This window comes from Ursus maritimus (genome assembly GCF_017311325.1).
Source record: "Ursus maritimus isolate PB19 chromosome X unlocalized genomic scaffold, ASM1731132v1 scaffold_X1, whole genome shotgun sequence".
NCBI classification, from domain to species: Eukaryota; Metazoa; Chordata; class Mammalia; order Carnivora; family Ursidae; genus Ursus; species Ursus maritimus.
In genome coordinates this window covers 119,535,538-119,562,102 of record NW_024423319.1, presented here as the reverse complement: position 1 = coordinate 119,562,102, position 26,565 = coordinate 119,535,538, and the positions used below count along the sequence as shown (strand labels likewise).

General features: G+C 46.4%; 1 protein-coding gene across 1 annotated transcript in view; it reads right to left on the bottom strand.

The window, feature by feature from the left end:
* Positions 1-26,565, bottom strand: part of ANOS1 (anosmin 1) — a 205,638-nt gene that overhangs the window by 56,600 nt on the left and 122,473 nt on the right. Inside the window, exon 4 of the mRNA XM_040634628.1 lies at positions 4,403-4,625. Coding sequence (XP_040490562.1) covers positions 4,403-4,625 — 223 coding nt within the window. The remainder of the gene's footprint in view (positions 1-4,402; positions 4,626-26,565) is intronic.

Genomic DNA, 26,565 nt, shown 5'->3' with positions numbered 1-26,565 from the left:
AATGCTAAAAGACTGACTTGTGACTACTGGGATTAGTCCATCTCTAAAGACCTGAAGTTTCAATATTTCATATATGAAGCAATTCACAGAAATATTAAGTTACCGCCACCATCAGATCATCCAATTTGTTTGGAAACAAACTGATATGTGATTCATTTCAGTTTATGCACAGTAAAGAGAAAAGACAGATGACCGAGAGCCACAGATTAATCTCCGTCTTTACGTGTGGAAAGCAACTTCAGCTTTTCTCCTGCCCTTCCCTGACCAAGTGCCATAGTGGGGAGTCAGAAGAAGCAGAAGTTTGGGCAGTAAAATAATACATCATCTTGGGGAGGGAGGGGAGTTGAACTCAGCTGTAAATCGGCCTTAAAATAGGCCAGGGAGAGCATCAAAGGGAAAGCAAGTGTCCGGACAGGCAGTCGTTTCATGTTGTGCACCAGTGGAGAATCAGCCTCTTAAACTTTCCGCAATGACGCTAAGGCTCGCATCGCCAGGAACAGGCAGCTGGGGTGGCACTGACCCACGTTAACATGTGCACGTCCTCCAGGAAGCTGCTAACAATCTTATTTGAAGGGCGAAGTGAACACTCGCTGCTGCTTTCCTTTGTTTTAAACTCTAATACTGAGTGCGGTTCACTTAGAGGCACCAGGGAAGGACAATTCTTACGGCATAAACCAAATTGAATGCTCAAATAGAATGAATGCATTCTGCTGAACGTCTTTTCAAAATATGCATACTTTTTAAAAGCTCAAGTTTGGGGCACCCAGGTAGCACCGTCGGTTAGGGGTCCAACTTGATTTCAGCTCAGGTCACAATCTCAGGGTTGTGGATCCAGCCCCGCGTGGGGCTCCGCACTCAGCATAGAGACTGCTGAGAACTCTCTCTCCCTCTCCCCCTGCCCCTCCCCGCCACTCTCTCCTCTCTCCTTTCTCTCTCAAATAAATAAATAAATCTTTAAAAAAAAAAAAAAAAGCTCAAGTCTGTAGCATCTAAGGTTTTAGAAGCTACAACACCAAGTATGTCCGCCATCTCCCCTACCAAACACACAGGGGGCCAAACACAACGCTTGTATTTCTGTATTTTAAAATTTTTTAACCAACCCAAGAAGCAATAATAGAAAAAATAGGAGAAAGGTTGGTACATATCAATCTATTGCAGAAGTTGAGATAATTATTTCTGCACAAATGAGTGTTACATGCATGACTGCCTTGATAAGGACGTACTGGACCGGGTAGGAGCTGGGATCAGACTGACGTCGTACCCTAACCACTGACACGTCAGTGATTTTATCAGATTGAAATATTTGACATTGATACACCTTATGATTGACCTATACCACATTAATACCATGATTTAGGGTCCATCCAGTATGATAGCTCAATAGACTCAAAATGAAACTAAGAGGAGAGCTGGCCCAGCTGGGGCCAGGGTCACACGTACTCCCACTACCAACAATCAAATCACCTGAGCAACGGCTTGCAGCCTCAGCCTCAGCCCTTGTGGACTGGGAGCAGGACCAGCCCACCCCAACCAGTGACGGGGTGCCCCTTCCTAAGGAAAGAGATGGCACAGAGAGAGGAGGGCAAGCCAATCTCCCACGGTTGGCTCAGGGCAGCAAGGGGGCAACGTGTAGGCGAGGACGGTGATGGCTGGGAGGCCACAGACTGCTGAGAGTGATTTGTGTGCAGACTGGCTGGCTGGGTAAGCATGCTTGTCCCTGCAAAGCCAAGGGCTCGGTCCAAAAGGACCCTTTCCCTGAGAGACATGAGCTGTCAGCACCACCATCCTCTTCTGAGACTGAGCACGAAGTGTGAGTCCCAGGCAGGAACGCGATGAGACACTTGGGGTGGCTCATCAGCTAGACTGTGGCAGACAGCATCACAGCAGCTGTGTGGGTCCACCCCCCCCACCCCCGCTGGCTCACACACGCCTACTCAGTGCCTCGGTCAGACGCCCCCCCACCCCGGTTATGGAAACCAGCTTTCCTTCAGGGACTGCTCAACAGAGCAAGGGGGAGATATCTACACGTACCTATATATACTTTCAAAATAACAGTCATATTATCCTAGGCTCACTGGCAAAAGTCATCGCCAGGTCAAGAGTCTGTTTATTCTATTTCTAGGTAGTTCTCCATGAATGACCTGTCTCCACAAAAAACCCAAGTTGAGAGCTACTTTATAGAAGAGGGACGTCAGGACTTAAAAAAAAAAAAAATCCATATTTAGTTAAGCGTAGGTTTAAATTCCAAATCTCTTTTAATAATTAATCATTTATGCTGGCCCTTTGGAGAATATTTCCCTTATTCTTGGTGAACCAGACATATTTGAAATTCATACTGACTCTTCAATGCTTTTAAATAAAAAGCATCTTTTAATTTATATTGCCTCTTTAAAACACCCCACTTTAAAACACTAAGGGTTTTACAAATGGCTTTTCAACAATCATTCTAAAAGCAGCCTATTGTTATGGTAAATGCTAATACTTAAATAGTAAATCTATAATAACAGAAAAGGCTTCCTAATAATAGACTTTAGAAGAATTAAATGGCGTGGGGTTTTGCAAAAGTGATTTTATGTAGCTTATAATGAGACGCATGACCATGATAAAACTGTAAATCCATTAAAGAAACATCACCTGGTAAGAAAGGGAAAGCGGCGATTATTTTGAATTTGAGACGTAATATTTATGCCAGGTTTCCCCAGGTCTTATGCACAAACAAGGAAAACTGGATGGATTACACAGATGTGAGACGAGAGTAATTCCAAGGGAGCGCCAGAGGCAAAGGGCAGGGACGTGAGTTCTGGGAGATGGGAGCTCTTGTGATAGTAAGACCAGACCAGACTTCAGACAACAGTCAGCCAGCGCATGATTCAACACTGGCATTGCTGGCAATACTGTTTTATGCAGTTTAAAAATAACTGACCTATATCTGGAAATCATATATATTTGGTGTGAGTGAAAGAGAGAAGACAGATTACTCTTTCTACTTGTAGTGAATAGTGCCTAGTGATGAATTCTATTTGACTCTTCATATGAGATGCCAAAAAGTAGCAAAATTTTGTCTCCCTGGATACTCTGAGGGTATCCAAAACTGGACATGATACAACAGAATCGGTTTGGCATAAAAGAACGGGGTCACAACGACTGGAAGGGGCGAGTTACGCTTAGGATCAAGGAGTGAAGGGCTCTAGCAACTGCCTATGAATGTAAACTCTTACATCTGCTAAACTGTTTGGTAAACTGAATCCCCATCTTTGGAAGAGAGCTATTCCTCCATCTGGGTTCTCAAGACACTCATCAAAATACTGAAAGTCCGGACAATGACACTTCTGTTCTTGGATTATGCCAATAGGAAAACCACGATACCCGTGCATTTGTTATGCGTTTTTCAAGCGGGTCCCCTCCCCAGTCTAGTTTCCAGGGATTTAAATCGATTTGTTCCGATGTCCCCAGTGCAGCTTAATTGATTCACTCTTTGTGGACGAAAGTACAAGGACGTTCCTGAAGTGATGTTTCCTTCCTACACGTTACATTTAGTAAAAATGATTTGCTCTGCCCCAGAATGAGTTCATTGTGGCTGATCTGTATGGTCCCATAATAGTTTCAGACGTGTCTGTGTGGCACAAAGTGCATTTTCTTACTGTTTTTCTTCCCTTGCAATGGTGCCTTCTTTGACTGACACCCTTCCCCATGCACACCCACACCCCCATCTTTGACTGACACCCTTCCCCATGCACACCCACACCCCCATCTTTGACTGACACCCTTCCCCATGCACACCCACACCCCCATGTTTGACTGACACCCTTCCCCATGAACACACACACCCCCATGTTTGACTGACACCCTTCCCCATGAACACACACACCCCCATCTTTGACTGACACCCTTCCCCATGCACACATACCCCCCCATCTTTGATTGACACTCTTCCCCACACGCACATCACGACTGACTGATACCCTTCCCCATGCACTGCCACGCCCCCATCTTTGACTGACACCCTTCCCCATGCACACCCACACCCCCATCTTTGACTGACACCCTTCCCCATGCACACCCACACCCCCATCTTTGACTGACACCCTTCCCCATGAACACACACACCCCCATCTTTGACTGACACCCTTCCCCATGCACACACACACCCCCATCTTTGATTGACACCCTTTCCCATGCACACACACACCCCCATCTTTGACTGACACCCTTTCCCATGCACACACACACCCCCATCTTTGACTGACACCCTTTCCCATGCACACACACACCCCCATCTGTGACTGACACCCTTCCCCATGCACACATACCCCCCCATCTTTGATTGACACTCTTCCCCACACGCACATCACGACCCCCCATGAGTTAGTGAAGTTCCCTTCACATGGGCTCTGCTCCTTACCTTTGTACAGTGTCTTGGGCACCTGGCAGGTGTGTCCACATCCATTTGAACAACATTTCTTCACCCCAGAGCACTCGTTGTCAGCTTCACAACTTTCCACACAGGCGGCGGCAAATCCACTGGCTCTCTCAGGGGCCGGGCAGTCCCCCTGCTTCACCGACAGGATGTACTTGAGGAACTCGCAGCTAGTCAGGCATTCGTAGTTCTTCTTGGGGAACAGAGGCTGAAGAGAGAATAGGAAAAATTCTCTTCTTTTAAGGAATTTGTTTTTTTAAAGCAATCTCGACACTCAATGTGGGGCTTGAACTTACGACCCCAAGATCAAGAGTCACGTGCTCTACCGACTGAGCCAGCCTGGTGCCCCAAAAAGAAAACTCATCTTATTAAAGACACAGGACACCTGATTTCTAAGATTTCAGAAAGGAAGGTAAAAATTCTTACTCAGTGAAAATTTCCCAGGAATGTCTTACAAAATAAATGCATTTGTTTTCTTTTCCCCCTAAAGAAGTAATATTTTATGCTAATTTTTAAAAGGAATCTGACCCATGAGTTGTAACTCTATACTGCATGCAACAGAAACACATCAATCATACGTAGGTGCATTCACAAAGTATTACGTTCTCTGTTAAATGTAGTTGTCAAATAATGGATAATATTCATGATGCATCTCTGTACACTTTGAGGGCCCCTTTTGGCCTACTGCACACATACGGAGATTTTCATTCTCTACTGAGTCGTTTTATTTAGCGTGGAAAATGGTAATCACGATGACTTAGCGGTGGCCCTACGGAAACGGAGCAATTCTCACAGCAGTAACACTGGCTGGTATCTTAGCAGAAAGGAGTTTCAGCCTCAGTTCGTTGAACCTATTTGAATGATATCCAGCTTCTAGAGCTAATGTGCACATGGGACCTCTTATCAATATGGAATTATCAATGCATGACCAGTGAAAGAATGTGAATCAGGGCTCCTTGTGACACAGTCAGGTTCTGAACAGCATGTGGCTGATGACATTTCAGCAGAACCCAGAAGCAATGACACACGAGTGAGAGCAGGTACTCCTGGATTTACTGAGAGACTCGCGTTATGGAAAAAGTGTGAGGAATGGAAAGAACCGGTTACCAAATGCATCTTTGTCCTTCGGAAAAATGGTTCCGGACGGCATTTGGTCATTCCTCCAACGTGAGAAGCAATCAGAGGATAAGGGCTTCTTTCTGCCGCTCAAGTGGGGAGCTGCTCAGGGTCCCTAAAAGCAGCCCCACTGCCAGGGACAGACAGGGGAATGACCACCCACGATGGTCGTCCTTGTGCTGATGGACGATAGCTGACACGGCAATCGCTAGAATCCTAACTTTCAGCCTACCCTTCCGTTTGCCTTGGTGGCTGTTGCCAAAATTGCTACCCTAATCCCAAGCCAGTCCCTCTAGGCCCATGTTCACCTGCACCACACCTGTCCAGCCAGGTAAAAATTCCAGCCCCTCTGTAGGGTGCCATGTCATCACTAAAGCACGTTTTGTGAGCCAGGCTTTTAGGCAGTGGGTATGGCACTCCCACACCCTCCTCCTCACCAGCAGGATGTGGGAAACGCCACAGGCCTGAGGGCAGAGCCCTAAAGACGGGGATGCCGAGTGACACCTGGAGAGAACAGTGCGCACCCCACCAGGAGGCCTGCCTTGAACGGCTCCCGCCATGCGCACAGAGTCAGAACTCTTGCGAAGCTGGGCTCTGTTGGCTGTGACAACTAAGTCTGTCCTATGTGGTGCAAACAGCAGCGTCTGGTGCTCCGCTGAAGGCCTGCGCTTTCTCGACACTGGAAGGAGGAGATCATCAAGGAGGATACCTTGTTTACTGCCGGATGTCAAATCCGAGTCAGGGACATAAGAAACCAATATGATAGCACGGGCGAGCACAAACCAGGGCTCAAATGGGAGCATCCTGTGGCTAAATGCCAGCATGCTGTGTGCTTCTCCCCATGACACATGACTGGGAACACCTGGGATATACCTGCATAACACCTGGTAACACCTGCTGCCAGACAGCAGACTGTGGCTCTCGGGATGTACCTGGATATACCTGTGTAACACCTGGTAACACCTGCTGCCGGACAGCTATGGTCTCGGGATACACCTGGATATACCTGCATAACACCTGGCAACACCTGCTGCTGGACGGCTATGACTCTCGGGATATATCTGGATATACCAGCGCAACACCTGGTAACACCTGCTGCCAGACGGCTGACTGTGGCTCTCGGGATATATCTGGGTATACCTGCGTAACACCTGGCAACACCTGCTGCCAGACGGCTATGGTCTCGGGATACACCTGGATATACCTGCATAACACCTGGTAACACCTGCTGCCAGACGGCTGACTGTGGCTCTCGGGATATATCTGGGTATACCTGCGTAACACCTGGTAACACCTGCTGCCAGACGGCTGACTGTGACTCTCGGGATATATCTGGATATACCTGCATAACACCTGGCAACACCTGCTGCCGGACGGCTATGACTCTCGGGATATATCTGGATATACCTGCGTAACACCTGGTAACACCTGCTGCCAGACGGCTGACTGTGACTCTCGGGATATATCTGGATATACCTGCGTAACACCTGGTAACACGTGCTGCCAGACAGCTGACTGTGGCTCTCCACCATCTGGTGACACCTGGTAAGGCCTGCCAACCTGCTGCCTGTGACTCTTCACTGATGGGAGTCTGACCCTCTAGTCAGATAGGTAATCCCCAGAGAACTGGGCAGGAGGACATTAGTGAATAGTGCGGACTATTAGCCAGAGAGTATCTCACACAATGGGCGAGGTATGTTAACAAGGGGTTATAAAGGAAAGGAGAAAACCTCACCACCATCCAAGTGGGGAGGACAGAAGGGAAGGTCTCTACCTCATTTCCAAAAAGAGGGTTAACGATAGGCTGTTATTTTGCATGTTGATGGTGACGAGAAATGTCATTGAAAACTCCAAACCTGATGGCTAATGATTTTGAACATTTTTTCATGTGTCTGTTAGCCATTTGTATATCATTGGAAAAGTGTCTGTTCATATCTTCTGCCCATTTTTTGATTTGATTATTTGTTTCCTGTGTATTGAGTTTGAGAAGTTCTTTGCAGATCTTGGGTACTAATCTTTTATCTGTAGTGTCATTTGCAAATATCTTCTCCCGTTCCGTGGGCTGCCTCTTAGTTTTTTTGACTGTTTCCTTGGCTGTGCAGAAGCTTTTTATCTTGATGAAGTCCCACAAGTTCATGGGGGATGTCAAAAAGGTTGCAGCCTATGTTCTCCTCTAGGATTTTGATGGATTCCTGTCTCACATCGAGGTCTTTCATCCATTTGGAGTTTATCTTTGTGTCTGGTGTGAGAGAGTGGTCAAGTTTCATTCTTCTGCATGTAGCTGTCCAATTTTCCCAGCACCATTTATTGAAGAGACTGTCTTTTTTCCACTGGATGTTTTTTCCGGCTTCGTCCCTTAAATTTGTATGGAACCAGAAAAGACCCCGAATCTCCAAGGAACTGTTGAAAAGGAAAAACAAAGCTGGGGGCATCACAATGCCGGATTTCGAGCTGTACTACAAAGCTGTGATCACAAAGACAGCATGGTACTGGCACAAAAACAGACACATAGACCAATGGAACAGAATAGAGAACCCAGAAATGGACCCTCTACATCTGTATCTTTGGGGTAAATGCCCAGTAGTGCAATGGCTGGATCATAGGGTAGCTCAACTTAACTTTTTAAGGGACTTCCAACTTTCCAAAGTAGCTGTACCAACTTGAATTCACCTACAAAGAGGGATCCCCCTTCTCCACATCCTCTCCAGCAATTGTGTCTCTTGCCTTGTCAATTTTTGCCATTCTAACTGGCGTAAGGTGGTATCTCAGTGTGGTTTTGATTTGAATTTCCCTGATGGCTAATGATTTTGAACATTTTTTCTTGTGTCTGTTAGCCATTTAACTTAACCAGAGACGTAAAGGATCTATATTCTAGAAACTACAAATCACTCTTGAAAAACATTGAAGAAGACAAAAAGATGGAAAATATTCCATGCTCATGATTGAAGAATAAACATAGTTAAAATGTCTATGCTACCCAGAGCAATCTACACTTTCAGTGCCATCCCAATCAAAATACCAATGACATTTTTCAAAGAACTGGAACAAACAGCCCTTAAATTTGTGTGGAACCAGAAAAGGCCCTGAATCGCCAAGGAATTGTTGAAAAGGAAAAACAAAGCTGGGGCATCACGTTGCTGGATTTCAAGCTATACTACAAAGCTGGGATCACAAAGACAGCATGGTACTGGCACAAAAACAGACACATAGACCAATGGAACAGAATAGAGAACCCAGAAATGGACCCCGCCTTTTGGGCAACTAATCTTTGACAAAGCAGGAAAAAACATCCAGTGGAAAAAAGACAGTCTCTTCAATAAATGGTGCTGGGAAAATTGGACAGCTACATGCAGAAGAATGAAACTTGACCACTCTCTCACACCAGACACAAAGATAAACTCCAAATGGATGAAAGACCTCGATGTGAGACAGGAATCCATCAAAATCCTAGAGGAGAACATAGGCTGCAACCTTTTTTGACATCCCCCATGAACTTGTGGGACTTCATCAAGATAAAAAGCTTCTGCACAGCCAAGGAAACAGTCAAAAACTAAGAGGCGCCCACGGAGACGGAAGATATTTGCAAATGACATCCAGATAAAAGATTAGTACCCAAGATCGCAAAGAACTACTCAAACTCAATACACGAGGGAAACAAATAATCAAATCAAAAATGGGCAGAAGATATGAACAGACACTTTTCAATGATATACAAATGGCTAACAGACACATGAAAAAATGATTCAAAATCATTAGCCATCAGGTTTGGAGTTTTCACTGACATTGCGTCACCATCAACATGCAAAATAACAGCCTATCGTTAACCCTCTTTTTGGAAATGAGGTAGAGACCTTCCCTCTGTCCTCCCCCACTTGGATGGTGGTGAGGTTTTCTCCCTTTCCTTTATAACCCCTTGTTAACATACCGCCCATTTGTGAGATACTCTCTGGCTAATAGTCCGCACTATTCTACCAATGTCCTCCTGCCCAGTTCTCTGGGGATTACCTATCTGACTAGAGGTCAGACTCCCATCAGTGAAGAGTCACAGGCAGCAGGTTGGCAGGCCTTACCAGGTGTCACCAGATGGTGGAGAGCCACGTCAGCTGTCTGGCAGCAGCGTGTTACCAGGTGTTAGGCGCAGGTATATCCAGATATATCCCGAAGAAGATCATAGCCGTCCGGCAGCAGGTGTGCCAGGTGTTATGCAGGTATATCCAGATATATATCCCGAGAGTCACAGTCAGCCGTCTGGCAGCAGGTGTTACCAGGTGTTACGCAGGTAATCCAGATATATCCGAGAGTCATAGACCGTCCGGCAGCGGTGTTACCAGGTGTTATGCAGGTATATCCGAGGTGTATCCCGAGACATAGCGTGCCTGGAGCAGGTGTGCCAGGTGCTTACGCGCGGTATACCCAGATGTATCCCAGAGCCACAGTCAGCCGCTGCTGGCAGCAGGTGTTACCAGGTATTCGCAGGTATAGCCAGATATAGTCCAGAGAGTTCTAGCCGCCCGGCAGCAGTGTGCCAGGTGTTATGCAGAGTATATCCAGGTGTATCCCGAGCCATAGCCGATCCGAGCACGAGGTGTTGCCAGGTGTTAGCAGGTATCCAGATGTACCGAGAGCCACAGTCAGCCGCCTGGCAGGTGTTACCAGGTAGTGCAGGTATACCCAGATATATCCGAGAGCCACAGTCAGCCTGCTCTGGCAGCAGGTGTTACCAGGTGTTGCGCTGGTATATCCAGATATATCCCGAGGAGTCACTAGCCGGCGTCCAGCAGCAGGTGTTGCAGGTTTATGCAAGAGTATATCAGGTGTATCTCGAGACCATAGCACTGTCGGCCGGTGTTACCAGGTGTTACACAGGTATGATCCTCAGGTACATCCGAGAGCCACAGTCTGCTGTCTGCAGCAGGTGTTACCAGGTTTAAGTGCAGGTATATCCAGAGTGTTCCAGTCATGTGTCATGTGGAGAAGCACACAGCATGCTGGCATTTAGCGCCAGGATGCCTCCCATTTGAGCCCGGTTTGTGCTCGCCCGTGCTATCATATTGGTTTCTTATGTCCCTGAGCTGGATTTGACATCCGGCAGTAAACAAGAATCCTCCTTGATGATCGCCCTCCAGTGTCGGGCGAGCGCAGGCCTTTCAGCGAGCACACCAGATCGCTGCTGTTTGCACCACATAGGACGACTTAGTTGTCACAGCCAACAGAGCCCACGCTCGCGAAAGAGTTCTGACTCTGTACGCATAGGCGGAGCCCTCAAGAGCAGGCCTCCTGGTGGAGTGCGACTGTTCTCTCCAGGTGTCACCGGCATCCTCGCTCTTTAGGCTCCCCTGCCCTCAGGCCTGTGGCGTTCCCACATCCTGCTGGTGAGGAGGAGGGTGTGGGGAGTGCCACTACCCACTGCCTAAAAGCCTGGCTCACAAAAGCGTGCTTTAGTGATGACATGGCACCCCACAGAGGGTCTGGAATTTTTACCTGGCTGGACAGGTGGTGCAGGTGAACATGGGCTCTAGAGGGACTGGCTTGGGATTAGGGCAGCAATTGCGCACTGGAGCAGCCACTCAAATGACGAAGGGTAGGCTGAGGAAGTTAGATTCTAGCGATTCCGTGTCAGCTATCAGTCCATCAGCACAAGTGACGACCATCGTGGTGGTCATTCCCCCGTGTCTGTCCCTGGCAGTGGGGCTGCTTTTAGGGACCCTGAGCAGCTCTCCCACTTGAGCGGCAGAAAGAAGCCCTTATCTCCCTGATGTAGCTCATCCCGTTGGAGGAATGACCAAATGCCGGTCCGAACCATTTTTCCTAAGGACAAAAAGATGCATTTGGTACAGGTCTTTGCCATTCCTCACACTTCTTCCATACGCGAGTCCTCAGTAAATCCAGGAGTACCCTGCTCTCACTCGGTGTCTATTGCTTCGAGTCCTGCTGAAATGTCATCAGCCACATGCTGTGTCAGACCGTGACTGTGTCACTAAGGAGCCCTGATTCACATTCTTCACTGGTTATGCATTGATAATTCCATATTGATAAGAGGTCCCATGTGCCATTAGCTCTAAAGCTGGATATCGATTCAAATAGGTTCAACGAACTGAGGCTGCAAACTCCTTTCTTCTAAGATACACAGCCAGTGTTACTGCTGTGAGAATTGCTCTCCTTTCACGTAGGGGCCACCGCAAGCTCATGCGGATTACCATTTTCCACGCTAAAATAAAAACGACTCTCAGTAGAGAATGAAAACTCTCCGTATGTGTGCAGTAGGCCAAAAGGCGCCCTCAAAGCGTAACAGAGATGCATCATGAATATTATCCATTATTTGACAACTACATTTAACAGAGAAGCCATATACTTTGTGAATGCATCCACGTATGATTGATGTGTTTCTGCTTGCATGCAGTATAGAGTTACAACTCATGGGTCAGATTCCTTTTAAAAATTAGCATAAATATATTATTACTTCTTTAGGGAAAAGAAAACAAATCATTTTATTTTGTAAGACATTCCTGGGAAATTTTCACTGAGTAAGAATTTTTACCTTCTTTCTGAATCTTAGAGAATCAGATGTCCTGTGTCTTTAATAAGATGAGTTTTCTTTTTGGGGCATGCCAGGCTGGCCTCACAGTTCGGTGAGAACAAGTGACTCTTGGATCTTGGATTCGTAAGTTCAAGCCCCACATTGAGTGTCGAGTGCTTTAAAAAACAAATTCTTTAAAGAAGAGAATTTTTCCTATTCTCTCTTTCAAGCCTCATTCCCCGAAGAACTACGAATGCCTGACTTAGCTGCGAAGTTCCTCAAGCATAATCCTGTCGGTGAAGCAGGGGAGCTGCCCGGCCCCTAGAGAGCCAGTGGATTTGCCGCCGCCTGTGTGGAAGAGTTGTGAAGCTGACAACGAGGTGTCTGGGGTGAAGAAATGTTGTTCAAATGGATGGATCACACTGCCAGGTGCCCAAGACACTGTACAAGGTAAGGAGCAGAGCCCATAGAAGGGAACTTCACTAACTCATGGAATTCGTGGATGTGCGTGTGGGAAAGTGTCAAATCAAAGATGGGGGTATGTGTGCATGGGGAAGGAATTGTCAGCTCAGATGGGGGGGTGTGTGCATGGGAAAGGATTGTCCAGTCAAAGATAGGGGGTGTGTGTGTGCATGGGAAGAAGGTATCAGATAAAGATGGGTGTGTGAATGTGTGCATGGGGAAGGGTGTCCAGTCAAAGATGGATTGTGTGTGTTCATGGGGAAGGGTGTCAGTCAAACATGGGGTGTGTGTGTTCATGGGGAAGGGTAATTGGCTCAGTCAAAACATGGGGTGTGGGTGTGCATGGGGAAGGTGTCAGTCAAAGATGGGGGTGTGGGTGTGCATGGGGAAGGGTGTCAGTCAAAGGTGGGGGTGTTTGTGCATGGGGGAAGGGTGTCAAGTCAAAAGAAGGGGTGGGGTGTGCATGGGGAAGGGTGTCAGTCAAAGATGGGTGTGTGTGTGCATGGGGAAGGGTGTCAGTCAAAGATGGGGGTGTGGGTGTGCATGGGGAAGTGTCAGTCAAAGATGGGGGGTGTGTGTGTATGGGGAAGGGTGTCAGTCAAAGATGGGGGTGGCAAGGTGCATGGGGAAGGTAAGTGTCAGTCAAAAGATGGGGTGTGTGTGTGCATGGGGAAGGGTTTGTAAATGGGGGTGCAAGGTCAAAGTCGGTGGGGTGTGGGTGGCATGGGAAGGGTGTCAGTCAAAGATGGGGGTGTGGGTGCATGGAGAAGAGGTGTCAGTCAAAGATGGGGGGGTGTGGGTGTGCATGGGGAAAGGGTGTCAGTCAAAGATAGGGGGTGTGGGTGTGCATGGGGAAGGGTGTCAGTCAAAGAAAGCACTATTGCAAGGGAAGAAAAACAGTGAAAATGCACTTTGTGCACACAGACCACGTCTGAAACTATTATGGACCATACAGATCAGCCACAATGAACTCATTCTGGGGCAGAGCAAATCATTTTTACTAAATGTGAACGTGTAGGAAGGAAACATCACTTCAGGAACGCTCCTTGTACTTTTCGTCCACAAAAGAGTGAATCATAATTAAGCTGCACTGGGGACATCGAACAAAGGCTCGATTTAAATCCCTGGAAACTAGACTGGGGAGGGACCCCTTGAAAAAGCGCATAACAAATGCACGGGTATCAGTGGTTTTCCTATTGGCATAATCCAAGAACAGAAGTGTCATTGTCCGGACTTAAGTATTTTTGATGAGTGTCTTGAGAACCAGGATGGAGGAATAGCTCTCTTCCAAAGATGGGATTCAGGTTTACCAAACAGTTTAGCAGATGTAAGAGTTTACATTCATGGCAGTTGCTAGAGCCCTTCACTCCTTGATCACAAGCGTACTGTCCCTTCCAGTCCGTTGACCCCGTTCTTTTATGCATAAACCGATTCTGTTGTTATCATGTTCAGTTTTGGATACCCTCAGAGTACACAGGGGACAAAATTTGCTACTTTTTGGCATCTCATATGAAGAGTCAAATAGAATTCATCACTAGGCACTATTCACTACAAGTAGAAAGAGTAATCTGTCTTCTCTCTATCACACCAAATATATATGATTTCAGATATAGGTCGTTATTTTTAAACTGCATAAAAACAGATGGTGCAGAAGTGCTTGGTGTGAATCATGCGCTGGTGGCTGTGTCTGAAGTCCTTGGTCATGGTCTTACCATCACAAGAGCTCCCATCTCCCAGAACTCAAGCCCTGCCCTTGCCTCGCGACTCCTTGAATTACTCGGCCTCACATCAATGTAATCCATCCGTTTTCACTTTTTATTGCATAAGATCTGGGAAACCTGGCATAAATATTAGCTCAAGATTCAAATAATGCGCTTCCTTTCTTACCAGGTGATGTTTCTTTATGGATTACAGTTTTATCATGGTCAGCGCTCTCATTATAGTACATAAAAATCACTTTTGCAACCCCATCGCCATTTTAAATTCTTCTAAAGTCTATTATTAGGGAAGCCTTTTCTGTTATTATAGATTTACTATTTAAGTATTAGCATTTACCATAACAATAGGCCATGCTTTTAGAATGATTAAGTGAAAAGCCATTTTGCAAACCCTTAGTGTTTTAAAGTGGGTGTTTTAAAGAGGCAATATAAATTAAAAAGATGCTTTTTTTATTTAAAAGCATTGAAGAGTCAGTATGAATTTCAAATATGTCTGGTTCACCAAGAATAGGAAATATTCTCCAAGGGCCAGCATAATGATTAATTATTAAAAGAGATTTGGAATTTAAACCTACGCTTAACTAAATATGGATTTTTTTTTTTTAGTCCTGGACGTCCCTCTTCTATAAAGTAGCTCTCAACTTGGGTTTTTTGTGGAGACAGGTCATTCATGGAGAACTCACTGAAATAGAATAAACAGACCTTGGACCTGGCGATGACTTTGCCAGTGAGCCTTTATAGGGATAATATGACCGTTATTTTGAAAGTTAAGGTTAAAGTACGTGTAGATATCTCCCTTGCCTCTGCTGAGCAGTCCCCGGAAGGAAAGCTTTGGTTTCCATAACCGGGTGGGGGCGGCCTGACCGAGGCACTGAGTAGGCGTGTGTGAGCCAGCGGGGTGGGGGTGGACCCACACAGCTGCTGTGATGCTGTCTGGCCACAGTCTAGCTGATGAGCCACCCCAAGTGTCTCATCGCTGCTCCTGCCTGGGACTCACACCCGTGCTCAGTCTCAGAAGAGGATGGTGGTGCTGACAGCTCATGTCTCTCAGGGAAAGGGTCCTTGGGATCGAGCCCTTGGCTTTGCAGGGACAAGCATGCTTTACCCAGCCAGCCAGTCTTTGCACACAAATCACTTCCTCTCAGCAGTCTGTGGCCTCCCCAGCCATCACCGGCTCCCGCCACACGTTGTCTCCCCTTGCTGCCCTGAGCCAAATCGGGAGATTGGCTTGCCCTCCTCTCTCTGTGCCATCTCTTTCCTTAGAAGGGGCACCCCGCTCACTGGTTGGGGGTGGGCTGGTCCTGCTCCCAGCGTCCACAAGGGCTGAGGCTGAGCAGCTGCAAGCCGCTGTTCAGGTGATTTGATTGCGCTGGTAGTGGGAGTACGGTGTGACCCCGGCCCCAGCTGGGCCAGCTCTCCTTAGTTTCTCATTTTGAGTCTATTAGAGCTATCATACTGGATGGACCCTAAATCATGGTATTAATGTGGTATAGGTCAATCATAAGGTGTATCAATGTCAAATATTTCAATTCGATAAAAAAATCACCGACGTGTCGTTGTTAGGGTACGACGTTGCCCTTGATCCCAGCTCCTACCCGGTCCAGTACGGCCCTTATCAAGGCAGTCATGCATGTAACACTCATTTGTGAGAAATAATTATCTCAACTTCTGCAATAGATTGATTATGTACCAACCTTTCCTATTTTTTCTATTATTGCTTCTTGGGTTGGTTAAAAAAATTTAAAATACAGAAATAAAGAAGCGTTGTGTTTGGCCCCTGTGTGTTTGGTAGGGGAGATGGCGGATTACATCTTGGTGTTGTAGCTTCTAAAACCTTAGATGCTACAGACTTGGCTTTTTTTTTTTTTTTTTTTTTTTAAAGATTATTTATTTATTTGAGAGAGAAAGAGAGCAGTGGAGAGTGGCGGGGGAGCAGGGGGAGAGGGAGAGAAAGTTCTTCAGCAGTACTCCCAGCTGAGTGCGCGAGCTCCCACGGCTGATCCACAGGACCCTGAGATTGCATCTGAGGCACCTAAACAAGTTGGACCCCTAACCGACGGTATACCTGGGTGCTCCCAAACTTGAGCTTTTAAAAGTATGCATATTTTGAAAGACGCTCAGCAGAATGCATTCATTCTATTTGAGCATTCAATTTGGTTTATGCCGTAAGAATTGTCCTTCCCTGGTGCCTCTGCGAACCGCACTCAGTATTAGAGTTTAAAACAAAGGAGCAGCAGCGAGTGTTCACTTCGCCCTTCAAATAAGATTGTTAGCAGCTTCCCGGGAGGACGCACATGTTAACGTGGGTCAGTGCCACCTCAGCTGCCTGTTCCTGGCGATGCGAGCCTTGAAGGCCAAGCCATATGAAAGTTAAGAGGCTGATTCTCCACTGGTGCACAACATGAAACGACTTGCCTGTCCGGGACACTTGCTTTCCTTGATGCGTGCTCTCCCTGGCCTATTTTAAGGCCGATGCACAGCTGAGTTCAACTCCCCTCCCTCCCTGCCGATGTATTATTACTGCCCAAACTTCTGCTTCTTCTGACTCCCACTATGGCACTTGGTCAGGAAGGGCAGGAGAAAAGCTGAAGTTGCTTTCCAATAACGCAAAAGACGGAGATTAATCTGTGGCTCTCGGTCATCTTTGTCTTTTTCTTTACTGTGCATAAACTGAAATGAATCACATATCAGCTTGTTTCCAAACAAATTGATGATCTGATGGTGGCGGTAACTTAATATTTCTGTGAATTAAGCTTCATATATGAAATATTGAAACTTCAGGTCTTTAGAGAGGATTCAATCCCAGTAGTCACAAGTCAGTCTTTTAGCATTTCAAATACAGTGACCAATACCTTAATTAGGTTATGAACACAAATTGTGAATACTGATGACCTCTAGAGAGATGTTGACTGATGGTGAATTATTGAATCATTGGAACACTATGTCTTGCCACATTTGCATAACATTTAGACTCCTGGCAGAAACATTTTTACAGGAATCATCAAGTCTCTCATGATTTGCAACTGCTGATTCTGATCATTGAGTTTTCTATCATCATTACATTTTCCAAATTTTAAATCATTGAGTTTCACCCCAATACTTGTGATGCTTTAAAGACAAAGCACCTGTATTGTCACATATTGTGGGATGTTATAGGATCACATTTTTGACAGAATAGTGGATTTCGGATGACTAGTTTGTTCAAAAATGAAAGGAGAAAAAGTCTAGTCATTTGCACAGTAAGAACACGCCGAGAGACACGCATTCTGCACATCTGGCTGTACAGCTCGGGTGCTGGGTGATTACTTGCACTGTGCAGAAGGCCTGGCGCTGGGGCTGGGGGTCCCGGGGCTGGGGCCGAGCCCCATCTGCACACAATTACAGCCGAGTGCTGGAGTGCCTTCCAATCAAGAGAGCCAGCTGACCCTGATGCAAAGCAGATGGACCATTTCTCAACATGCAAATCATAGGATTGTTGTACGTAATAATTGGAGAGATTGTTAAATGAAGAAATGCTAACTGACATCACGCTGATGTCATTATGTTCGATTCAGGCCCTTGGTAGTTGAAGGATATTCAAGATGAAACCTTTGTAGCAAGGGGATTCGAGCCATTGCTGCTGCTGAGTTCAGTTACTAGCGGTCGGGTATTTACTGGAGTTGCATTTACACTAGAGGTTTATGCATAGGAGAGCCAAGGAGAAACTTGCATTGAAAGTTTGTGATTGGTCGTGCTTTATGAGTTTGAAGAACTAACCAGCCCTTCTTTCTTTACTGTGCACAAAGAAAACCACATGAATCACAACTGTCCTCAGGGGCCAGCCTCTTCACGTCAGCTCCCGGCAGAAAGTGTGTCTAGGACCCACCTGGATGCAAGCATGATACAAAAGCCATCATTTGGTCGGTTGGTTTTTCTTCCCCTCGGATAAACTCTGGTAGCTTTTTTCTTGACCACCTAAGTCTTTAGAGAGCTACTTCTGATTAAAACTCATCAACACATTTTGGGATTCCGGGCCATGTCAGGAATTGTCAGGAATTGTAATTTTTTTTTAAAAAAAAACTGGGAACGCTCTGTCAATGCAATAAAAACTATTCATTCCATCTTGTAAACTTACCAATAGAGTTTTATTGTATTATTATTTAGTATTTGCTTTTTAAAAATGGAAGAGTAAGCGAATACCTGTGTTAAGTTTTCCCTTTCCCTAAGGTGAGTGCCCTCCAGCAGAGAGGGGCTGGCCATTGGTGCACATTGTGTCACTGTTTCCATATCCTCTTAGTTCTGCAGATATGTTCTTGAGTGTGGATGGGACAGGGTTAGTTGTTCTTCAGCACACATGTCCTGAACATTTGCTCTTGCAGAATGTGCTCTCCTGGGCCACTGTGAGGTGTAAGGACCTGTTCCTGAGGGCTGGCGGCTGTAGCTTCCTTGGGGAAGACAGACACCATCCAAGGAGCTTCTGTAGTAAAAGGCAGTTCAGTGCAACATGTGGACAAAGTTATGGGCTAAGCTTCAAAGAGGGGCAGAAGAATGCAAGCTTTATTTCCAGTTGGGAGGTTTAGGGTAAGTAGCTCTGAGCGGTGGCATTCAGTCTGAGCCTGGAAGTAATTCATGTGTCCCGTAGTCAGAAAGTAAGAGGAAAGACATTCAGATTGAAAATACCTAGTGGTAGTAGGAAGTACCTGGCAGCGTGTTTCTGCCAAAAGAGGGGGGGTTTAAAAAAGCAGGTTGTGTGACAAATATGAAATGTACCATGAGATAAGTAGAAAGATCGCTGGTAGGTCATGAAGATGGTCTGGCGTGATGCGAGGACATGACACGTGTTCATTCCACAGAAAATGGGACAGCTGAATAGTTGGAGAAGGTGGAGGAGACCATCTGTCCTCTACTTTAGGAAAACAATTATCACAAATATCGAAGAGGGAATTAGAGAAAAGATGGGCTTATGGGGCATGGGGGTGGGAGGCTTCCTGAAATTACACTCTGCAGTCCAACGAAGAGATATTGGTGGGTCCAAGAACTAGTCGAAAGGTCTGTTAGCCAGAGTGGTCATGAAGCTATCACCAGGAGGGGGACATCCTGAGGAAGGACATTTAAGTTGGGACTTGGGTGGAGAAGTTTGTTCAGCAGTGGGGCCCACAGCACAGATGGGGGACAGATTTCAGAGTCCCCTTGCTTAGCAGAAATACTCCAGGCACGAAAAGCAAATAAATTCTAATATAAGTTGTGTATTGCAAAGCAAAAAGTTTATGACTCGAACTTAGAAAAACCTCATGCCGTGGCAGAACGGGAGACCTTGTTCCACACTAACCAAGGACATCAAGGACCTTCGAATCAGAATCTTTCAGGGATATGCAGAGCTATGAAAAACTGCCTCTTTTCTCTACTTTGCTAAGTGGCTCTTTCTAAGACAAAATGGAGAAGGAAGCAGAAAACTCTCAGGAACCTGAGATCACATCATTGCTCCTGGCAACTTAATCTTCCTCAGATCCTCAATTACTTGATGTTCCAAATGTAGATAATTAACCCTTTACCCACAGCACAAGCTCCCCAGTGAGGACCAGTTGAGGCACCAATGTTACAGTAAAGAGGACAACCCATCAGCAAATCAAACAGACTGCAGTAGGCATGGGGAATGTGTTTTCTAGAAAGTATTTGTAGAACTCATTGACCTTTGAGCAGATTTATTTGCTGATATTTTAAAATTATGCAACTCCTCCACCCAAATGTGTAAGGATCCTTGAAAATTTCCGCAAACAAGACTTAGCATGAATTAAGATCCAAATGAAAAAATCAGAGTTGATACTGTGAGATCACTAACATACATCACATAGTGTCTTACATTTTGTATTTGCACATTTTTCAATTTCCGGCTTAAATGGAAGAAATGGAAAAGCGTTATGAAATACCACGTTCAAATGAGTTGTCAGTGTTAGGCAGATGCTCATTGTCCAGAGAAACTGGTGTTAATGGCAGCTGGTGTTCAAGGTTCTGATGGCATCGAACATCATGGTGCCATGCACTTCCCTAATCCAGTTTACATACCCCTGAGTACAGCTTTGTTTTAAACTTGCGTTTCCCTTAATGCCTATGGTTCTTTGAACTCCGGGTCTTAAGCTCCGTCAGTCGCCAGACCACTTCTTGCATGCGCCGTAGGGGAAAAAAAGAAATCAGAATGATTAACTACTTTAAAATGAGACACACCTGTGAGGGACTTTGAAGCAAGGCGGTCACCGTGCCAAAACCAAACAGTATAAATTCATCATTTTCCAATTTTAAACCATGTTTATAGGGAGAGAGCCCCGCAATCAGTTGGGGAATGCAGAAGATCTATGCTTTGGAAATCATTCTTGTAAGGTCTGACCACATGAGAGCATTTAGTCTGTAATTTTTCCCTTAAAAGGCTGAGCGGGAGGGGCTTGTGCTGTGCCTTGAGGGGTCCTCAAAAGCCCTCGTGACTGTGGCCTCAAGTGAATTCTTGTTGACCTCCAGTGAACGCGGTAACACTGCTTATTCCGAAGAATGCACATAAAAGAATTGCTCTCGAGATGACTACTGGGGGAAAATACTTTGAATTTAGAGCCTCTTTAAAAAGTGGGAAAGGTAAAAGAAAAAGGAGGTGGTGCTCTGAAATGCGGCGGCTGACCTCCACGTCCGTTTCCAACATGAACCGTGCTGGGGAGGAGCCACTCTTCTGAGGGAAGCGAGGGTCAGTGGTCATGATGTGAAGCTGGTCTTTTCTAGAAGTTTTCTTCCTCAGCTTCACCTGCACTGGCGCTCACAAGCCGATTGTCTTAATTGCTATGCCTCCTGTTCCAGGGGTCCCCTGAAGCCCAGAAAAGAGAGTTACGGTTTACAGAACTGCAGTCCGGACAGCCGGACTAAGTGGTCCTCGAAATTCAACATTTCCATTGGACCAAAGTGACCCACACGGCACATGTGACCACGACTAACCACGATACACGCACTGGCGACGGTGGCCCAGGTCGGTGGTCTCGGACTCTCTCCCTTGAGGTCTTGTCGGCACTCACACACCTCGCCGGGGAAGATGAACTCGCGCGCGCCTCAGCCTAGGTAGTCGAGAGCACCGAAAGTGACTTGGTCAGATGGGGCCGCCACAGCCCCGCGTTGCTCACACAAGACAGGCCGAGCTCCTCGTAGATAGCACCGGTACAACCAGGAACTTTGATTCCTTGGCTTCCTTTGCTCAAAAACACATGTGGGAGGGAGATGATTTTTCTGAGCATTCGCATTTATTTCCTCCAAGAAGTGTGTACTTCCTTGAGATAAACTTCTTAAAACCTACTTCCGAGTAAGAACTGCAACGGCATTAGGGGACGAAGTTCATATGACACTGGGTCCTCTAAGTGACTTCTCTTTTTTGTCCCGCATCGCAGCCTTCTTCATTCTACACAAGGACTTGAGGTGATGGAGTAAGTGATTCCTATCACACAAGCACTTGGTGGGAAGGAGCCCGGCCGCCTCCCACTGCTGTCGAAGTGCTTCCTCCGCCCCGGTCCGCTACACGCTGATACCCCAGCTGGATGGCAGCAGTCCTGGGGTCTAGCTGCGGCTTCCTTTCCGTCTCTGATGAGAAAAGCAAATATTTTCTTTCTTTTTAAGCGCTCCTAAATGCACTCCCAGCTGCAAGAAGCCTACACGGTTTCAGAGAAAGAACAGATTCTCAATGTGAAGCCCCGTGCTCCTCAGCAACGGTAGGCAGTGGCTTCTCCACGTGTGTCCGCGGGCACAAATCCTGACCTGGCGTGCAGCGGGTCATTTTGGCTCAAGAGATTCCCATTATTCCTTTCAGTAAATACACAAAATAAATTTCAGTACCCAGGTGTTTGGAGGAGGAGTTTGATTCTTTTCTAATAGAGTATCTCAAAGAGTATAAACACGGAAGTAATTTAGAGACCCCAAAAAAGCAACGAGCAATTGGATGTACAGGCAACAAATTACTGGCAAAAAACCCAAAAACAAAACCCCTGGCCAAATAAATTTAGTACTCCTATTTCATACATATTTTCTTTAAAAAAGGTTGCTTTAATTAATCCTAAAAGATGTCTCCGCATCCAGCCTAAAAGTCTGTTTGATTTACATGGTACGCGTCCTGAATGGTACGACTTGTAAATTTTTCCAAATTATTTAAACATTTATGAAAGTAACAGTAAGATCAGTCCTTTATCCCTTCTGTTTTGGAGAGAGGAAAGGTCTTTAATTATTTTGATTATTTTCGCCAAGCTCCATGTCTTCCTCTCGTCTTCTCCTTCCACCTTCCTTTCTTTGCTAAATGTTGTGGGATCCTGCTGACTGTAGGTTTTTAAACTCAAGGCCACAAAGAGTAAATGTCGTCCATGAAGGAGTCGCCTCACATTCGAGCACAGTGAGGTACAAAGCCCCATTGAAGAGTTCATAGCCTGCCCTGTTAGATATTAAAAGCAAAGGTGACAGCCCCTTCCAAGAGGTTATTACGGAGTAGGGTTTGCGACCGGTTCAATGTCCCTTGACCACGCTCATCCACTGAGCACCAGCTGAGTCAACCGCTGCATCTAGACGGAGAGGCAGCCAAACTAGGCACCTTCCCCAGTGTTCGGTTTTTTTCCTGTGGGCATTTTCCTGTGTCCACCACACCTGCGGTCTTCTTGCAGGTCTTACCCGATTTGCTCAAACAGGAAGAAAGGCTTGGGTTACAGTGCACGTCCAGCAATTGTTAAAAAGCGTGTGGGTCCTCTTCCTGACTTCCAAGACTGTTTGGCAAGCATGTTCAAGAGACGTTGTCTTTCTATAATCAAAAGATGATTTCATCTTCTTGCCTATAATGTGTAATGATTAGCTTCCACGCATATGCCCGCCACATGTGTAATGGAGTGGTGAAGCCCCCCGTGGGTTTAATGCTGCATTAATACCAGTCGTAGGCAGCCTCCAGGCATGTTCATGGCATTGGCTGGACAGATCTTTAACTCTTTTGGGGTGAAATCCCCAGGGAATGGAATTAAACAGCTGAAATGCCCTAGAAATTCCTTGGCCCCCGACAGCTCTTCTTCTCATAACTGAGGGTGATGACCACACTTAGCACAAGGGCACAGGGAGGTCAGGGTGGTGTTGCGCTGGAGCTGACGCAGGTGGTGTGCTTTTTAAGACACCCTTACTGACACATCTGGATAAAAGGGTGCTCTGTGACATCTCGCAGACCACAGATGAGCGGGTCCAGCTGGACGGACATACGACCTGGAGGTGGTACCAGTTCCGAGTGGCAGCTGTCAACGTGCATGGGACCCGAGGCTTCACGGCCCCCCAGCAAACACTCCGCCTCCTCCAAAGGTCAGTCCGCTGCTCCTGACCCCCTGTGCTCACCTTCCCAAGCTGGGCACTCCTGGGTGCAGCCATGGTGTCACCATGTCCGTATGTGTGGTTGGTCAGCAGGTGGCTTTTGCTGTTCTGCGTGAACGGGACCAGATGTGCTTGAAGGCACACGGTGTGAATGTACGGTTAAGAACGCCACGGCCTTTTACCTTTCAAAACATCGTGCAGGATAACAGAGTGGGGTTTTCTCTACCTTGGAAGTGGTGGTTTTCCATGATCAACTGTGGGGCCCAGTCTTGCCTCCAGATAATCTGCCTTAGTCCCCATTCAGCTAATTTCTGGAGAGAAGGGTTTGGTTTGAGGTGCTTGAGGCTGTGAAGCTCTTCCGAAACGATGGTTGTAGTTGAGTGTGAATTAATCTCTTTTTGCTTCACGACATCCAGAGTTTAAACCCCCGGTCCCCGTGCCATGGCTGTAATTTTGTCTCAGTTCTTATCTCATTGCTGTTGGAAAGGCCTCTCGTGGAGTCTAGCGAATACTAATGCTGTGACATGTCTGAAGTGGTGGAAGGACATGACATCTCTGGTGAGTTTCGTGTGTGCTAGTGGAAGGCCATCCCCTGGGATTAGATACAAATAACACATCATATGCATTTTCTCCCGTGTGCTTCAGTAGGTCGTGCGTCTTTCTCTGTTCGGCTCACACGTGCTGCAGGGTCCCGGTCACAGCTGGGGGGCCAGTGAGCTCATTCACTTACCCCCAACGTGGTCCGTGGAAGCTAATTTAGACTGATCTTAAGACGCTTTGTGATGTTAATGAAGGGCAAGATGTGTCCCCTCAGTCCTGTGTCTTTCATTATGGAAGTTGTCTGAACTGCCATCGCTGCTATTTCTGCTGCGTGATTGGGGAAGTGTGTGTGTTGCCTTCAGTCTGCCCATTACATGTCTCACTACATCGTATTAAAAGCTACCCCCTTGTCAATGACATCATTGCTCTCAGACGAGGAACGCTGCAACCGAAATCATTTGGTATTGGGATTCTATTACTACACCTTATGTTGTACTCTTAACTCTTTTCTAAAAAGTGCCATCTGTTAGGGAAAGGAAAGGTGCATTTTTTTCCCTCCAGTGGGACAAACACAAAAAGCAAAAGTTTAAAAGTGCAATCATAGCCCTCAAACCTTGTCTTGAGACTGTGTCTCCAAGTGGTCTGGATGATTTAGAGAGGCAGGGGGATAAATGATTAACAGTGGGTTCAGAGGCAGGATTCGTAAGAGGCTTGAGAACTCTTCACCTCGGTTTCATGGTTCAGATGCGACGCAGGCACGATGTGGTCAAAGGCGTTACCATCTGTTCAGTTCCTGGTCTGGTGTTCTCAGGTCACGGCTGCAGATAGAGACAGCAGACAGAAGCCATTGCCAGCCGTGGAGACAGATGTGGAATACCTTTAGGGGTTGGCTGGGATCTGGGCAGACTCCACCCGACAGTTCCCAGGGCCGGGCATGGCGGCCACCTGCCTCCGAGGCATCCATTCTGAGTAAGTCGCAAGGCCTTGCCATCCCGGATGCCCCAGCATATCTGAGCACCTGAAGCGGTTTTCACAACTAGGGCTTGCACCCCTCAAATTTAAATGGGCTTTTGTTGAATGAGAATGCAACTGCAGGGGGAAGTATATCATTCACCATTACACTGTAGCTCTTCCTGATTTTCCAAACACACCCAACACCGAGCTGCCCAGACTGCAGTCCTTGGGCGTTTGCAAACCAAAAAGGTCTGCACAGAATTCTCGATTCTAGTCCTTTTCCAGTGAAGGTGCATCACGGAATTAAGGAAATGGAATGGATCCGCTAAATGGCGGAGGACATGTCCTCGAGATTTGCTTAAAGGATCCTTGACCATTGACAAGATGGCACCACATCCTTCCTTGCTTTCTGCCTTATCCGATCTTTCATCAAATGGAGAAATGGGCCTTAATGGGGAAATGGTGTTTAAATCCTTTACTGAAATATAATTATTGTACCATTAAATTCATTCCCTCTGGAAGCCGTAGAGTCCAGTGGTTTCCGCTTATTCACAGACTTGTGCATGACCATCGCCCGCTGGAAGAACTGGCCAAGAGCTTCTGCCTTCCTGGGGAAACTTGAAAGTAGAAACCAACTTAGTTTTGAGTCTTCACCTTCTCATCACTGTGTTCCATTCCCTTTTGTATTAAATATTTGTTAAGCACCTGTGTGTGTGTCAGGCACCGTCTAGGCAACAGGGATAATAAATGAATGAAAGGACAACAAAAATGTTCGCTTTTGTGGAACACACACTTATGCCAATTGCAGGCATGAGAAAACAGCTAACAAGATTAGTAAGTAAAATACTGTTGTATAGTAGGGTAGGCAGTGACAACTAATGATAAAAATAAGAAGAGAACACAGGAGATGTTGGGGGGTATTTTGTTTCTGGTTTTTAGGGAGTGGTGGACAGAGGTTTTACAGAAAAGAGATGTTTGTCTAAAGGAGGTGAAAAACAGTCAGCCTCGCACCACTTGAAAAGAAGAACATTCCAGTTCCTGGAAGCAGTTCGTGCAAAGGTCCTGAGGCAGGAGGAGCTTGCTGTGTTTGTGGAACAGCAGAGGAGTCTGAGGGTTGAGCAGCAGATCAGGGCAGGGGAGCTGAGATGAAGCCTAAGAGAAAGGAGGGAGGTGGGCTGATGGAACCATTCTGGGGTGTTATGGTTGCCCAACCTCAGAAAATTCTACAAGTCATTGCACTGTTCGCTTAATGTGAATTTTATGCAATAGAAGTTAAGTGCCAATAAAAGTCATTTAAACAGTTTTTCCCCAGTAAGCCTTCTTTTTCCACTTGATGAGATTAAGTGGGGAAAGGTGTGGTGCCATTCGTTAATGGTTACATATCCTTTAGACAAGCCTCAGGAAATCTTCAACCCCTTCGATGAGTTATGATACCCCATCATTCCGGGATGCATCTATGCTGGACCCATCATAGAAGCTCTTTACAAATTCTGCACGAGCACTTGTGGCTT